This window comes from Eurypyga helias, unplaced genomic scaffold (assembly GCF_000690775.1).
Source record: "Eurypyga helias isolate BGI_N326 unplaced genomic scaffold, ASM69077v1 scaffold2838, whole genome shotgun sequence".
Lineage (NCBI taxonomy): Eukaryota > Metazoa > Chordata > Aves > Eurypygiformes > Eurypygidae > Eurypyga > Eurypyga helias.
Window position 1 is genome coordinate 1 of NW_010266152.1, and position 16,594 is coordinate 16,594.

General features: G+C 42.5%; 1 protein-coding gene across 1 annotated transcript; it reads right to left on the reverse strand.

Moving 5' to 3' along the window:
- Positions 1 to 2,402: 2,402 nt before the first annotated feature.
- Positions 2,403 to 16,282, reverse strand: EFCAB14 (EF-hand calcium binding domain 14). The gene is made up of 10 exons (XM_010156963.1): positions 16,228 to 16,282; positions 14,010 to 14,155; positions 12,002 to 12,100; positions 9,085 to 9,195; positions 8,152 to 8,229; positions 7,122 to 7,313; positions 6,351 to 6,431; positions 4,828 to 4,939; positions 3,846 to 3,977; positions 2,403 to 3,013 (listed from the first exon to the last, which is right to left on the reverse strand). Exons 1-10 carry the CDS (start codon positions 16,280 to 16,282, stop codon positions 2,838 to 2,840), a joined length of 1,182 nt encoding a protein of 393 aa, XP_010155265.1. The 3' UTR covers positions 2,403 to 2,837.
- Positions 16,283 to 16,594: the final 312 nt, after the last annotated feature.

Consider the following 16,594-nt stretch of genomic DNA (forward strand, 5'->3'; position numbering starts at 1 on the left):
GCCGTTCCGTTCCGTTCCCTCCCCGCAATGACACGGCCGGAGGCGCGGGCTGGAAATGAGCTTTTATTTCCATGAATCACAAGTCGCGTGACAGGGTGAACGGCGCGGAGTGGAGGAGCTCAGACCCGGCGGGGCAGAGCAGCGCGGTGCGGCCCCGCTCCTCGTACGGGTCAGTGACCGAGATGGAGATCCAGTGATCCCTCCACTGGAGTCACCCCAAAAGCCCACAAATACAGCCTGAAAATGAAACCCAAGAACCACAGCATAACAGCACAGCTCGGCAGTGCATCGCTCTGTTCCTGCTGCAGCCCAGACCCATTGCTGTTTCATTTGATTTCAGACATCACTCTTGGGTCCGCACCCCAAAGCGGCAAGCAACCCCCCCAGGCTGGCTTGCCCTCTGGAAACCTGCGGCCTGTAAGCAGGAACTACAGCAGATCCGGACACATACATTTACTACAGCCATGGCTTTTATGGCCTCTGCAGCGTGAATGAAACACAGGGGAGGACGCCTGCCAACAGCCAGCACTGGGGCTTTGGGAAGCATGCGGGATGCAGACCAGCGGCACAGCAAAAGACTCGCACGGATGGGAGAGCCTGGCCAGGGACCGGGGCTCCCAGCCTGCGGCGCACCACTGCCAGCCACCCTAGGCCAAACACTGTACTCCGGGATGGATCGGATTTTGTCCAATTGATAGCACAAGTGCACCCTAACGGCAGTGACTACAAGCAATCCGCTATGCTCCCGACACACAAAGTGGCACCGGCGGAGAGCTGTGCCCCGGTGCCGATGACTGACCAGCTCAGCTCCTTGGCCGCAGGCAGAGGACACGGGCAGCCGGAGCAGCACACGCAGCCTCTAGCCGACAGTTTCACTGTTGCTGCTGAAGAGCCTCCTGAAAGTAGAACAGGCTGCAAAACAAGACACTAATAGATCACATGGCAATACACTAATCCCTTAAATTTTAAGGTAAGTTCCATACAAATCAAACTTCAAAAATATTTTGCAAACTCTTGCATATGGCTATGATACAGTATGTACAAATAAAATACCAGAATGGTTACATTTTATTGCTTTTTTATTATTATTATTTGGTTAAGGAATTATACAGTCGCGTATAAAAGGGCGTGGGAAGGGGCAAGAAGCAAGTGTTGGCTTCTTGTCCTCTCAGAAGCCAAGGTTGATGGGTTTTGGCTTGGTTTTAAATACTGTGTTTTCAAATGCCACATCAAAAGCATCTCTGTATTGGGTCACCTCTGCGTACCCAAACAGGATAGAAGAGCAACAGTGAAAGAAGCCTAGGCAATGGGTAACAGGGCCCCATTTTGTACATGCCTTCACTGATTCATACTTCCAGAATACAGTTAGTCATAAAACATCCAGTCTAAAGGTATATATAAGTCAACAATTATGAACTGGTTTCCACATAAACTGATGGTTCAGCGAGGTGAGCAACTTCAATTCACTAATCATGCAAAAAACTCCCAACAAGATCAGTGATATTTGTGAGCAAAGTCATCCCACTTGGCCCTGATCTATCCTGCAAGAGAATCCCTTCCACACAAGTCATTTTCTGTGTTCCAGAAACGCCCCGTGTTTACATCCACTAGTATAAACAAACCCTGAAGTCCCTCTACAGTAAGGAAGCCTCACTTACAAAGCATGCGTGAGTAGAGAACGCCGATGCGACTGCACGCTCCCATCCTGCTTTTTGTATCCCTCTGCTGGCGAGAACACAGAAGTTAAGGTACCAAGAAACCATCATGTTCACGTGGGCCAGGAAAGAGCCCACAAATCTTCTCGGGGCCTTCCCCTCCTGCTCACACTCCTAGTGACCAGGAGCTTTACTCGGGGCACTTCAGAGTGACCCCAACAAGAAGGAGAAACCGGGAGCATCAGCAACCCTGTTCCTAGGTTCTCCAGTGACGACTCGGCAAGACCATCAGCACATCGCTGATGGCACCCGAGGCATCAACCATCCAGGTGCTACTCAGCAGGCTGCGTTGCAGACCTTTACCTCTTACGCAGCTGTTGAAGTTCTTCAACACTTACTCTTTTTGAGAAACAGCTAGACTCATCTCACAAATGTAATCTGGAAGCAATGCAGCAAAGCTAAAGAATGCTGAAGTGAAAACCCAAGCACTTGGTAGGCAATTACTCCTGTAGGCTCATGATATAAAAACACTTGTAACTCTCCCCTCTAAAAATAAATCCTGCTACAGATGGGCATGATTCACCACTCCTGCTTTCCTCTGAGTCCAAACTCATTCATGGATGTACTTGGACCAAATTAGAAGTTTAGTTGAAGCTCTTAACCACCCCTTTTAGGCTCAGTCTCTCATTATAAACAGCTTACTACCAACACAGCCCCTGACACAAACTTCTCCTTAAATATGCATAATTTACTCTATCTCAAATATTTACAAGCAGAAGATGCCCATCTTTACAAGACAGATTTCTTTCTGCTCTACGTAAAGTGCACCTCTCTAATTTAAGGCAAATTTCAGTGAAATATAAAACCATAGTTTTATTTTAGTATGTACACATTTTAAAATTAAAAACAAGAACTCCCTTGAAAAGGAAAAGAATGAGAGGAAAGTGTTTTCAAGTTTGGGAACTTTCTGCATTTTAACACAGTCCCCATATGATGTCCTATCAACACCTAAAATTGGAGATTTCTTTTCAACAAAATAAAAAAAAAAGGTGGCAATGTGTACAGTAATTTAGCTCCAAAGATCAGTAAAACACTGGGAAAGTGCAGATGTAGTTTCTCATGTCCCGTAGTTTCCTTTAGCTACAGTAGCATCCATCAATATCACATTTCTAAATATATACCCTATACACCTAAAGCTAATCTCAGTTCTTTTAATGAGTATTTCTCATCTCCATCTGTGTCAAATTGCTTAAAGCTCTCTGACTCCCGGGCTGCAGAGCCAAGCAGCTTTTGAAGATCTTCATGTGAGAGTTTTCCATCAGCATCTTCACTTGCTTTTTCAAACAAATTCTGAAGATCTGCAAAGAGAACAAGGATTTTAAAGTAGCTCCTTTAAGTATAGAGGAATATCCCCATAAACTGCTCTTCCAGTTTTGCTGCACTATGTCTTACTACCTAGTAATTACAGCATCCCCAAGCACGCAGTTTGCTTTTTCTGCATTGTTGCAAGCTGTCACAAAGAGTTTAGGAGAAAAAAGTGTGAGCATTTCTGGATTAAATTACATTAAATCTGAAAAAACAAAATAAATCGCTCTTCCTGGCCAGGACTAGCAGCCCATTCTACAACCCCTCACTGCATACCGATGCAGCTACCCTCCGCAAGAGCAAGCACTGAACGACTGTTGCTATACCAACAGCACAGATGATATAAAGGGAAAAGTATCTATTCATTCCCTGATGCAAAGCACTGCCCTTTCAGCAGCTGAAGGGACTGAACAGCCAGACCCAGACACCATTCATTTGACCAGGCAGCGTTCTCCTAAAGTAAAGAGGAAAAGGAAAATCCCCAAACGTACACTCACACCTACTCCATTTCCCTTCAGCATCCTAACTCTGCCCTTGACTTCTCTCACAATCCGAGGCACTTGGTACAATACTTTGGCACTTAAAACTACAATTCACTTATAATGCACACTCCTGATTAAATCCCAGTTTCTTTTACATGCTATTCTTTTAGGATTTTTTTAAATTATTTTTTTTTAATAAGTTCACAGTACCTTAAGCTTTTAAAACCTACACCACTTCTCCCAGAACGCCCAGACCTACTACCATAATTCTAGTTATACGTATCTCCTAAACATTTACATGAAGTATTCAGGAAAAGAAAAGGTCAGTCTGGAAAGGACATACCTTCAATGCTGGCAATTCCTGGTAAGGACAGATGTCCCAGCTGTCTGTTACTCTCTGTGTTGTCATCAGCCGACCTTGAAGCCAGCCTCGAAAGGTCTGTGGGCTTTGCTGTAGTACTCAGACTGCTTTCAACTGTTACAAAACAATTTATATTCGTCTTACTAATTCCACAGAACTACAGTGTGCAGAAACACAACAAAACCAAAATCCCATTAAACCTTTTCTTTTTCCCAATCACAGATGCAGTATGGGATAAGAATGCTGCAAAGTCACTTCAGAATACAGCAGCATTGTCTCCTTTTACCAGTAATTGGAAGAACAGAAGGAAGGAAAGCTTTTGGGGCAGTTACACAGCTTTCACCTTTCATGTTGTAATAGGGGGTGTGTATTTATAAACCCCATAAAAAGAATGACATGGAAGTACTTTCTACTTCCCAGGCTGAAAGTGCTGAACAAGCTTTATTAAGCAAATTACATCTGCCCACCTGAGTTGTTTTCACCTTGTCAATGCAGGTATCTATCTTCCCCACCAGCAAGGTCTAAACTTCCACGCTGCTGCTTGGCAAATTAACAACAAGCAGAGCTGTACTGTAACAAAAGTACTTCAAATCTTGTCTTCAGCACAACCCAAATATACACAGCAAAAGTGCAGAACCAAGACAAGTCTGTGACTCTGCTGACCCTTCCTCTGTATCACACTTAGTTTTTGAAAAAGTAAAAATAGATGTTACTGGGTGTAAGTTGCTACTAGTTGAATCACTGTACGCCTTCAAACACAAGCGATGCACAAGCCTGTGAATCCTGCTACACACATGGAAAGTCACCCTCAGACTTTTCTGGTTTACAGCCATCAGTTTCCTACCACTTTAAGTCAAAATATTCACCGAAAATCTTAAGGAACAGTCTAAATCATCCACCTTCATTCTCCGAATTACACAAGGAACCTTCAGGTTTATGGGTTACCATTATACACCGTTCTTACCATTCTTTGATGTCTCAATGGGTCTGTCATTTTCTGGCTTGCTTGTGAGAGCACTGATCAGCTGAAGCTTCTCTCTTAGCTTTGATACCTGAGAATCTCTAACTCCTGTTTCCTGAGTAAGTAGAAGAAAAAAAGCCCCCTTCAGTAGATGGAGATGATCAGGAAAAGAAGTAATTTAAAATATGTAAGTACTTTTGGGTGACTTGGCGGTCCTCCAGCCTGATGAAGTTTAAAATCATAGAATCACAGAATGGTTAGGGTTGGAAGGGACCTTAAAGATCATCTAGTTCCAACCCCCCTGCCATGGGCAGGGACACCTTGCACTAGACCAGGTTGCTCAAAGCCACATCCAGCCTGGCCTTGAAGACATCCAGGGATGGGGCATCCACAACATCTCTGGGCAACCTGTTCCAGTGCCTCACCACCCTCTCTGTGAAGAATTTCTTCCTGACATCTAATTAACATTAGATTAATTTAACATTTTATCATTAAAAATGATAAAACAAGTTAAAAATAAAAACATCTGTGGATAGATATAAGGACTAAATTCACATGGTCTGTAAGAAAACAACAAAATAAGTACCTTATGCTGAAAAACAAGGAACTATTTTACAGAAAACAATTTCAAAAGAACCTGGCATTTAATTTCTGTATTTCTTATATAAATGAGCAAGACTCTGAAAAATTATAAGCCAGTTAAAAGTACTTGAAGCTAACATTTCTACATTACCTGAATCACACAATTGTTTTAAACATTTATCTGCAGTACTGACTACCTTAGTGCTGGAATCACTATATCCCTGTCAGAGTAAAACCACCGCATGTTTTAATCCGGAGCTCCTTTGCTCCAGGTTCCAGATTAGACTGAGTGACACCAAGCTCAGAACAGGCAGCGTAGCTGGTTCACTCACCTGCCTTGTTTCCAGCAGACAAAACTAACCTCATCAGCGCCACCTCTTATCCCGCAGTTTGGCCATTCAGGTCGTTAAACTCACTCACAGCCGGTCATCAGATCATACCGAGAGGCAGTTCCTGTCAATTCCTAGGCTCTACTAATGCAAAGTTTCTCTGAGTCAAGCCAAGAAACTTCTTAAATCTGGATAAATGCCGTAACCCCCCTTTGTGGTGTGAACCCACATCAGTTGGGCTAGCTTTGCTGAGAGCAGGGCAATGGCTACTCAAATGAGCTGGCTGCCAGTCCCCTCTTTCACTGGGCCACGGGCTGAACCTCCCAAGACCCCTCCAGCTGCACAGAGGAATATTACAGCAGCTCTACCACGTTAGCCCACATGTCGGCAGTATGGCAAGACTTTAAACTATTACAGCTCTTCTTCCATTCTAATTGACTTCCTGTCCCCAAAATGGAGTGCATAAGCTGTCCTTCTACTCTGGATTTTTAAAAGAAACTGGATCAGATTAGCCTGCTTGCAGATCTTTCCTCCATTAAGTCTCATTTAAAACATGATTATAGAGACAATGACATACTCTGCTAATCCAGTATAATTTGTGTTTCCTTACTTTACCTTCAGTTCTTTATTTGAATGAGTTTCATCATCTAGTTGATCTTCATTTTCCACTTTTAGAGAGGTAGTTGCATCATTCCCCTACAGGAAAAACAGAGGAGAGACTGATTTAATCACATGTTTATTATCTTCTACAATAGAGTGTCTTTCCTCCAAATCTGGCAGATATGAAGCAGAAAAAAAACCACCCCCACAACCCAGGACAAATACATACTAGAAGAAACATGAAGACAGTGGGTTCTGTAATTTACCACAGCAACATCAGCACGTTCCTTACTGTTAAACACACAGAACACATTCTCAGGGACTGGCCCCAGCATGGCACACAGAAAGCACTGGAAGGATTTACAAACATATGCAGTATTAATTTTAATTTTTTTTTTAAGCATTTAAGTGCCACTGAACAACCCAGAGGCCCACCTAGATCCTCAGTGGTCTTCACTTACAAGCCAGAGTACCTTCCTAAAACATGGTCAAAGAGGTGTTTGAATCTTGTCCCAATTAAGCAGTCAACCAAATCTTAAATGTCTGTGTTTTGGACATTTTCCTGTAGATTCTGCAGGAAATAAATTATTATTTCTGAACAGATAACCAATGTTAAGAGTACCTCTGAAATACAGAACAAACTCAAGCCTTTTAAAATTAAATCCTGGTGTCTCCAATTTCATTCTGACATTTCCTTTAGTTCGGTTTGAAAAGCTGTATCTGCAGTGTATAGGAAGTATTGAAACTACTAGCCTGAGTAGACACCCTTAGCAATCAAATACTTACCACATTGGCAGACAAGTTGTCTCTTTTATCCAGATTATTCACAGCAAGGGGAGAGTTTTCCAACAGCATAACCCTCCGGGTAAGGTTACCAATGGCCAAATCCACATTTAGCAGCTTGATGTCATTCAACTTTTGGTACGCCGCTACAGTGTTATTCAGCTCCTCCAGAGCCGCACACAGCGACTGGCCTTCCTGAAACATACACCCGGAACACGTCAGTTTACTCAACCTCCGAAGCACTCTTGCTATGAACAACATGGTGAATGACCCAGTTTAACCAGGCAGACTTCAGACTGGCTCTCCACCGACACTGCTGAGAACATTGAATATTCCACAAGGTTATTCCACCTTTCAAATTTTGAAGCTGAGATTTTCCTCAGGGCTAATCTCTTGGTTGCTGGTGTAATCACTTCAAGCTGGGCCAGCAAACACAGAAAACCTACTCGAGTTTTCCAAGGTAAGCTTAGAAACCACACCAACTATTTTTCCCAAGAAAGCATGTACTAGGCATATCTATACACAAGATTCATTTTTGAGGTAGATATTGACTGCATTAAACACAAGTAAACGCAGTCATTGCCCAAGACTGAGATAAACACCCACACCTTCTCTCTTTTTGCTGCCGAATGCCCACTTTCCACACCTCATTACATTGAGTGACTCATTGCATGCCACTCCCAAATTTGCTCAGATTGGCAAGTACCAGCCATAAAATCCACTTGATAAAAAGCCTTTAACTCATTTCCATTTACATGAGCAAAGTACACCTGTAATTCATTTGATACTCCTTTCAGCCTTTTTTACCCCTCACCCAGTCAGAACACAAAAACTATTCTCAGTCTAGGACACTTCCTCGTTAGCACACACAGATAAACAAACCACAGCAAAACTGTATTTTGTTTTGAAGGATGCCATCTGTACTGTCTTGATAAAGACTGTACGTTTTTGTACACTACACAGCAAAACACACAATAACAGGCAGTATCAGTGATACTCGTACCACTATTCCTTATGCAAGGGAGAAAAATACCTGTTTGCAAATTTCTGTCCGATTTCTCTCAATCCTTGGCACAACCACAGAGGGAAGAGAAGGTATTTGTTTTAATTCCTTCTAAGGAAAGTAAAAAAAATGTTACCAAATTCCTGTAAAACCAACACTAAGCTTTTAATAACAGGCAGGCTGCAGCTAGGAATGTTCTGCTACAGTTATAGTCACTCATGTCTGTTGTGCATGCAGTATTTTAACCAGGCTGGTACAGGTTTCTCTTTGAAACACATACAGCCCACATTTATTTTTATTAAACCCCCCCAGTTATCTCTTCTCCCTTTAATGAAGTATTGCCATGCACATTTCACTGCTACCACACACAGTCATATCTGCCATGTTTTCACAGCACTCACTGACTGAATCAAGCTTTATAATGTGTCTAATTACAACTTCTATCTGCAAGTATTCTTAAAGCAATGCTGTATTGCAGATTAGCTGAAAAACAGTTTGACTCAATTATACTGACCTCTCACCCGGGGTTACATACAGTGAGCAGTTTGTGGTAAAGATGGTCAGTAATTTCATCCTTACATACATCCTTAATTCAACCAACAAACCATCTCAACACTTCCACCATCCCCAATCCCTATGAGTGCAGACAGCTACCCTAAGCAGTAACCTGCATCACACAGCAGATATTCCCAAGGCTCCACACCTGACTAGTAGGAAGGAAAAATCTGCAGGATAGGATGTACAGAAGCAACCAACAATTCTGGCTATAGAAAGATACACACTTGAGACCACACAGGAGATGCCACACAGGGATTATGAGATTAGCACTGTAATAACGTACCAACCAGCACTTACTAACACTGCAAAAGTAATTTGAAGGCATAAGGCAAAAATCCACCCAGTTCTTGCTTTGTATTAGGCAGAAGACTTAAAAAAACCTGTTAAATCAGTACATTTTCTTACCACATCGTTCTGGAGCATTTCTATGGATTTCTTGTATTCTTCAAGAGCTGTCTGTATATTTTCAACATCATGAGAAACACTTGTAAGCGTGCTACCTATGTTTGCTACAGTCTGGAATAAAGAAGAGGACAAAAAAAATTCTCAGCCTTCCTCAGACTGCACTGTTGCCAAGTTTCACTCTGCTAAACACAACGTTTTGCTGGTCAAACTGCAGGCTGACTGCCGCGACAACACACACGTGAATTTGAAGTCTTCAGAACTTCCTGTGCAGATGAAACTGCAAGTTATACCCACGGCATCTCCAGGCCAATAAACAAAGACACGCTCCGCATGATGACAGCTTAAGCTAGGCAACAAAAATCACGGGTTTGCTACTCCCACTCCCAAAACACCACAGATGTTCTGGCATTAATTAAAAAAAAATAAGTCCTGATATAAAGACTTCTTGCTTTCCCTCTGCATGGAGTACTTGTACTGAATACAAGGATGCTGACATCACCCATTTATCCTGCCATTAATTGTCTTTCAGGGCTACTCATCAGACACATCATACACTGCAAAACTAGTCTCCCAAAGGTTGCAGATTAGATTTTCAAGAAAGTATTGCTTATTTAAAAATGACAGAACAGCTCTGAAGCATCTATTGCTTATTTAAAAATGACAGAACAGCTCTGAAGCATCAACAAAGCCTCCTTGAATTCTGCAGGTACAGTCAGTGCTGTGACCTTTGCTTCTGACTACTCCCCTCTCACCCTTCCCTTGCCTTCTCCTGTGTGAACTCCCCCTGTCCCCAGCTCTAACTTCAGAAAGTCGTTGTTCTGTAAAACTGCACTGGTGTCCTGCAGCTGACGGCAGAGCACCTACCAGCCAGGCTGCCAGCTAGGACAGCCACAAGCTCGGGGAAGTTACAGTAATGGGACAGAGCATGCCCCTGTGCTTCACATTCCATTTCTAATACCTTGTTCAATCATTAAAACAAACAGAACCCACCCAAAAATCCCCTTTTCCTATGACCCTGTCAGGCTCATGCGCTCTCACAGCACTGCAGTAACCCTCCAGCTACCAAGACTATATTCACAATATCCACACAAATCTTCCTCCAGCTCTTTGTTTTGCAGGCCTGAACAGAGATTCAGTAAGCGATCCCTCTGCCACAGAGGACCTAAAGATACCTTTAGCATCAAAGCCCCTGTCCAAGAACTCCCTCGGGAATCCTTCAGGACTCTAACACCAGCAGGCAGCTCCCCATTTTCAGGGACAATACCGAGAGCAAGGAAGGCTAAAGTAAACCAAAATCCTATTCTAAGAATAGCAGCCTTTTCTTTCAAGGCAGCAGGTAATTCCAAGGACAGCTGGATGCAATGGAAAGTTGAGCAGAAGATTTTTCACCAAGGCTATCAAAAGCCAGGCTACCAACTTACCCCCACTGCAGTGCTGCTGTGTGACAGGAGGTAGTGCAGCACGCACGCGAGTCAAGAAAAACCAAGTCTTCAGGCCTATTGCTTTTCATTAACATGACACTTACAGACCATTTAAACCGTTGTATTTAAACCTCTGAACAGTTTTTCTGCACCCAACACCTCTCAACGTACCTCCTGGAAGGATTCCAGCTCTGTTTTTATTATATCAACCTTCCAAAACACAGAGGTATGCAAGATGGCATCAAGGGTGCAGTGGGAACAGATGTCACATCTAACACCTTACTTAGACTCAACAGCAGAACTGGGAAGAGCTCAAAAGTTCCTGAGAGCTCCGATTTTCACAAACGTGTCACCAAGGATGGACCTAATTCAACGAGAAAAAGCCTTGCTGTTCAGCAGACCACTGCAAGCTGAAACCTGCTAGCCCTAACACTTTGTCCTGACGGTACCGAAGGCAGCAAGATGACAAGGTTTTTCCGTATTATAGAAAGTAGGTGAAGGTTCCAGACTCTAGGTACTGCCTGAAGACTTACCTCTGATACGACACAGTGAAAATCCAGTGTGCTCACAACAGCAAAATAGAAGCTTAGGAAACAGCTTTGTACTCCTCCCAGAAAAAGAAATCCTAGCAGCCTAATCAGCCAAATGACACTAATTGCTTTGCCTATGGCTAGCTTGTTGATTCTGCATTAAATTTTGTAGGTATGGGAAATGAGAATTGGAAACCCGTAAGAGCCACATAGAAGACAGGTCTGACATTGGGTGTTAGCCCAGTATAAATTCTTATTGCTAAATAAACAGCACTGCCAGGGGAGAACAGAGGAAGTGTCAACAAGCCATTCCTCTTACCAAAATAAAGAGAGCAGTCCTTTGGTAAAGAACACTCAGCTAAGGCACACGGCAAGACACTATTAACAGAAGTCACCTGGTGTCACCCAGAGAGGCCCGTCTTTCAAGGGATTGTCAGAAAACCATCCCAGTACACTTCATGTTTTGCTGTGCATGTGCTGACCACCAGGAAAGCTCCAGCTACTGTTCCACACCTGCTGCTCCAAGTTAGACCCCTACCCACCTCACGAGTGTGAATGCAGAGCCAAATGTAGAACTATATACTGTTCAAGATGAGGAAGTTTTCCAGAAAGCAATCAATTTCCAATTAAAAAAAAGGCTAAACAAACAACCCACTTGCAAGCAGAGCTTTAAACCAGCAGATGAGCATTTTGCAAGTGTCTGAAATGATATTAAGATCAGCAACCAGAAAGATCAGCTCCAAGGTAAAGAAGTGACAACATAATACAAATACATCTCCAGAAAGGGACAACCAGGTCCTTCACATTTTCTACCTGCCACACATTATCACAGGGACCGCACAATATCTAGTTTATGAAGCCCAATTTAAAAACAAGAGAAGCACATGCAGTTCAGGTAACTCCTGTCCCCAGGAACCCAGCTGCAGCTCTGCAGCACAGAACATGTTTAGCAATTTTAGTACTTGCCTTCTGAAGTTTCTCTACTGTGAGAGGAAGAGAAATCAGATCAGAAGCAGATTTTATGTTGTTTTTGAGATGACTGACTGTTGAGGTCAATAGTGACACCTAAAAACAAAGAGGACTACTTAGAATTAGTCAACATAATCCCAATTCTGACCTTCCCCAATAGTAATGACTTAATTTGCAACATGAAAACTCAAGGCAAAACAAAAATATATCCATACACACACAAAACACCCCTACCTCTAGGTTGGAAGTCCTGCCAAGGCTACAGTAAAAATATTTTGCCTCTTGTAACAAGGCAAGATAATTTTTTTTTTTTAAAAAACAAATGAAAGCCGCAGAAGCCCCTTCTTTTCAATAAGGTACCCTCTGCCTGTTTTATATTCATCCCCTTAGAGAGAGGTTGTTGCCCAAGGAAGACTCTAAAAATTGTGCAAGAAGCCTTTGCGTGGAGGAAGGAGTCATCTGCTCCTGTATGTAGCAATCAACCTGCCCAGCCAAGTCCTCTGCAACTTCTTTGCCTGTCACTCAGCTAGAGAAGTGGCATGTATCATCCCAGCCTCCTGCTACGGAAGTGGAACAGTGACAATCCAGGTGCAGCAGGTTAGTTCACTTTCTGTCAACTGTTTGACCCAGACAGTAAGTTATTCAATGGGCCTTCGAGATTATTTCTTCACCCCAATTGAGAGGCTGTCAAATAAATTAAAACCAACTATACACTGATCATTAATTGCTAACACTATCACTTTAAGACCAATTGGTAGCCATCAGTAGTCAAAGCAAGGAAAAATAATTTCTTTCACATATGACAACACAAAAGTAGAGCAAGTAAACCCCATTTTCTTCTGGATTAAAAAGAAAATAATAAATTGTTTCACAAGCAAAGGAGACCAGCAAGATTATGATTTTACATCAGGCCAACCCTGAACAGCTGGCTTGCAGAGTCTCTGGTTCCACAGCTGTGGGTATTGGCTGAAGTAATTCCCAACAGCACATCACAATTCATGGAAAAAAAGAAAACAACCACCAGTAACTAAATTCTGATCCCCAGAACAGCTGGCTCAGACTGTAACCAGGCCCTGAAGTAAATTGAGGGCCTGCACGAACCGTGTGCAAGTAGCTTTAACATCCAGGTGCAGATGATAGTGTTTTAGAACTCCCATGAAGCACCTAAATCTCTGCAGGTAATGCATACATCAGGTTGGGTCTGATGCCAAAGAAAGCAAGTCAAATTTTCAAATGTATTCATGCATCCCATTAAGTGCTTAACCACTGCATGGGACTGAAGAAAACACAATCCGAGCAGACACCTCAATCCTCTTAAAAATCAAACCCAAAGCACCAGTGTCAAGGGAGGGTTCCCCACACACACCTCTTGATACCACTAACGGTGAGCAGCTCTTAACTTCTACACTCCGAGGCAAGAATTTCAGTAAGAGCCTTGCTGGATGCTTTGTTTGAAGCAAGAGCTGATATATGAGCTGAGGAAGCAGCTTTCTATTAAGCTGCTTAGTTGTAGCCACATACACAGAGCCAAGATTTACACCAGCTCAGATTCTGAGTGTGTATTAACAGATTTTGTATTCACGAGACACCAGTAATTCCTTTGTAGCAACATGAACTTGCACCAACTCTGGTAACTTCTTTCCATGCACATGGTTTGAAGACACCCTCAGAAATCTGAAGTGTCAAATCTCTCATCATAAACATCACAATTATTTGGAACAAAAATTAAGAACTGCAGAGTTCTCGGGTTCTTTTAATTCTGCCTGAAGTTGTGTAATTCCTCCTCGGAGACCTCAGTCTCTGGTGCAGCTGGATGCTTAACCTTTTTTTGCTTGTTTAATAACGTGTCTTATACCCCATTTTAACTTCAAAAATAAGTTTAAGCACATGGTCATGAAAGTCCTTGGAGAAAAGCTCAGCACTGCCCCCGAAATTAATTTCTGTAAAAATAAATTTGAATGGAATATTTTATTATTTCTCAAAACCAAGCACTGATCCCTCTTACCTGTTTATTGATCTCTGTGATGTTTATCCAAATTTTACTTAGCCCCAGTTCTCCAGTCTCAATTTGTTCTAGTTGCTTTTGCTTCTGCACCAAATCTTCATTCAGTTTAGGAATTTCTTGGAATGATGTCTTTTGATTAGATTCCACTAAAAAATAATAAAAATATTTGTTAAAAAAAAAGTCCAGGTAAATAGCACTGAAAGGCAAAAGGCAAATTACAAGCAGCAACATCTACAGCAGTGAAAGGCAGCAATAAGTTTCTACACATGGGTTTAGTGCCAATTCAGAACTAAGTGTTTGTTCCGAACAACAGCTCCTTTTTGTTTTCAGCGTACTAATGTCTGCAGAGAGAACCCAGAGACACTAAATTTAACACTTTGCAATAGTAGTGTCATTCTGGCAAGCCTCAGCAGGTCTTTATTTAGTGCATTTGTTTTACATTACTTTCACAGAGGGATGTGAAATAGTAATGGGACTGTAAATAAGAACTGCCAGCAGTACCAGGGCAAAGGAGGCATGTGAAATGAACCTCAGCATCCTTTTCAAGCCTGCAAAGGGGCTGCTGACAATGAAGTGACTTCCAAAGAGATTAAAGTGGTAACAGTTGTTCCATGTGATGGAAAGACAACTGAAAAAAATGCACAAGCTTACACACTAACATCTGTTGATAGCTAAATGAGTAAACAACATCCCTGAATACAGTTATTACTGCAATTAATACTACAGGAAGGAGGAAATGTGCAGCTCAAACCCATTCAAGCGAACCTCAGAAATGCAGCTCTGCCGGGTCTGCAGTGACTAAGTTGTTTAGCTGCAAGCGCTGTTAGGCAATCCTAAATCCCTAGGCCTGGGAAACAAATAAGCAAAGGTTTTGCTATGGAGATGACGGTTCTCCAAAACCTGCACCTCCACCCTGTAACACAGCCCTGGAACGCTCCAGAACAAACCGCCACTGTTCGGACCACAGACTGCCAAGAGCAGTGGGACCTACATGGTAGGTAGCTGGCAGCTCCCAGAACACATTTCCTTGAGTGACTCATCCAGAGAAAAGGGGAAACTTTTGGGAGTACTTCATGCCCGTGGACTGGATGCCCAAACACACACAACTGGAAAGCTGGGCATCTTCAAAAATTCATTTCACTCTTCTTGAGACAAGTCCTAAAAGCCATTTCTAGGTATAAAGCAGCCTGCATCAATCACTCAAGATCCAAATAGCATTTTTGCTTATGCAAGACCTTGAATGGGGGATTTTGGCCAAATCAGACTGAGAGCTAATTGTGTGCTTGACACAAGCAGTTCACACCAAATCTGATGTTTCAGAGGCTCCTGTAGACAAATTATTTTCTGTTTTGTCACTCTCACTGCATACAACAAGACTCCACTTAAGAGTGTTTTGCAGTGCTAGGAAGGTAAAGTACTATTTGCATTCTCAGCATCATTATTAACAACTGAAGGCAAACGCCACAATGACTTCCCCCTACTCCAAACATACTAGAGATGTAAAGGCATCTTGTTTTTAAAAAGCTCCAAGACCATATCCAGTTTGTTCAAAGGACAGCAGAACATTAACGAATACTGCCAAGGGAATCTGCTCCTATGAAGGGAAAAAATCTGGGCGAAGATTCAGAGGAGGCAGATTCTTTTTCCAAACCTTCTGCAGGGCAGACTGATCCCTTTGTTTCTCTATCCACCCTCCCACATGCAAATGACAAAATTTGAACAAGAACAGGTCAATGCAAGCAAGATAAACAATCAGAAGATATGAAGAAAAAAACATAATACTAAAGCAACACCACAGCAAGTATTAGAGGTTTTAAGAGAGCTCAAGAACATTGTTTTGCAATAAATTTTTGGAGAGAAGGATTAGAATTCCCTAGACTGCTTTTATGGGGCTGATCAGAACTCTGTCTTTTTAAACAGTAGCTTCTTTTGGAAGACAGGACTCCCAAACCCTGGAATTTTAGAAATGTATATGCAAGCAACTACAGGCCCACCTACTCCAGCATCCCAGCTCCTGAGGAGATACAGAGCAGGCAAGAATATACAGCACTTGCCTTAGATTTGCCCAGTCTCTGAGTGTTTTCAGCTCAGAGGACTCCCCAAGTCAGGGGCAGTTTGTTCACTCAATACTTTCATGCTCTGAAGAAGCAGGCAGGCAACTAAAGCTCTCCATGCTGCCCAAAACAAATGTGAAATATATAGCCACATTTATACTTACTAGTTCGAAATTTCTCCTTTATTGCATCCAAATCCTCCTTGAGAGCCACCTGCATCCAGACTAAGCCAACGCACGCTACCACACAAGCAGCAAGAATGACGAACGCACATAAGGGGTAACAGAATTTGCAGCATCGTAGATAGTCTCCCCTGGGTAAAACAAAAAGAACACGCTGTGAACACTCAGCAGGACCTAGAGAAGCTTTATTTTAAATGCTCATCTACCAGAGTAAGGGAGAGCACACACATTTTGGCTGACAAGAGCTAACGAAGAGTTTTCCAAGAATGAATAAGGCTAGACAGTGAGATCAGGGCTATTACTTTCTGTTCAGTTTATCCTCAGGAGGCACATCTAGCATATTTAAGAG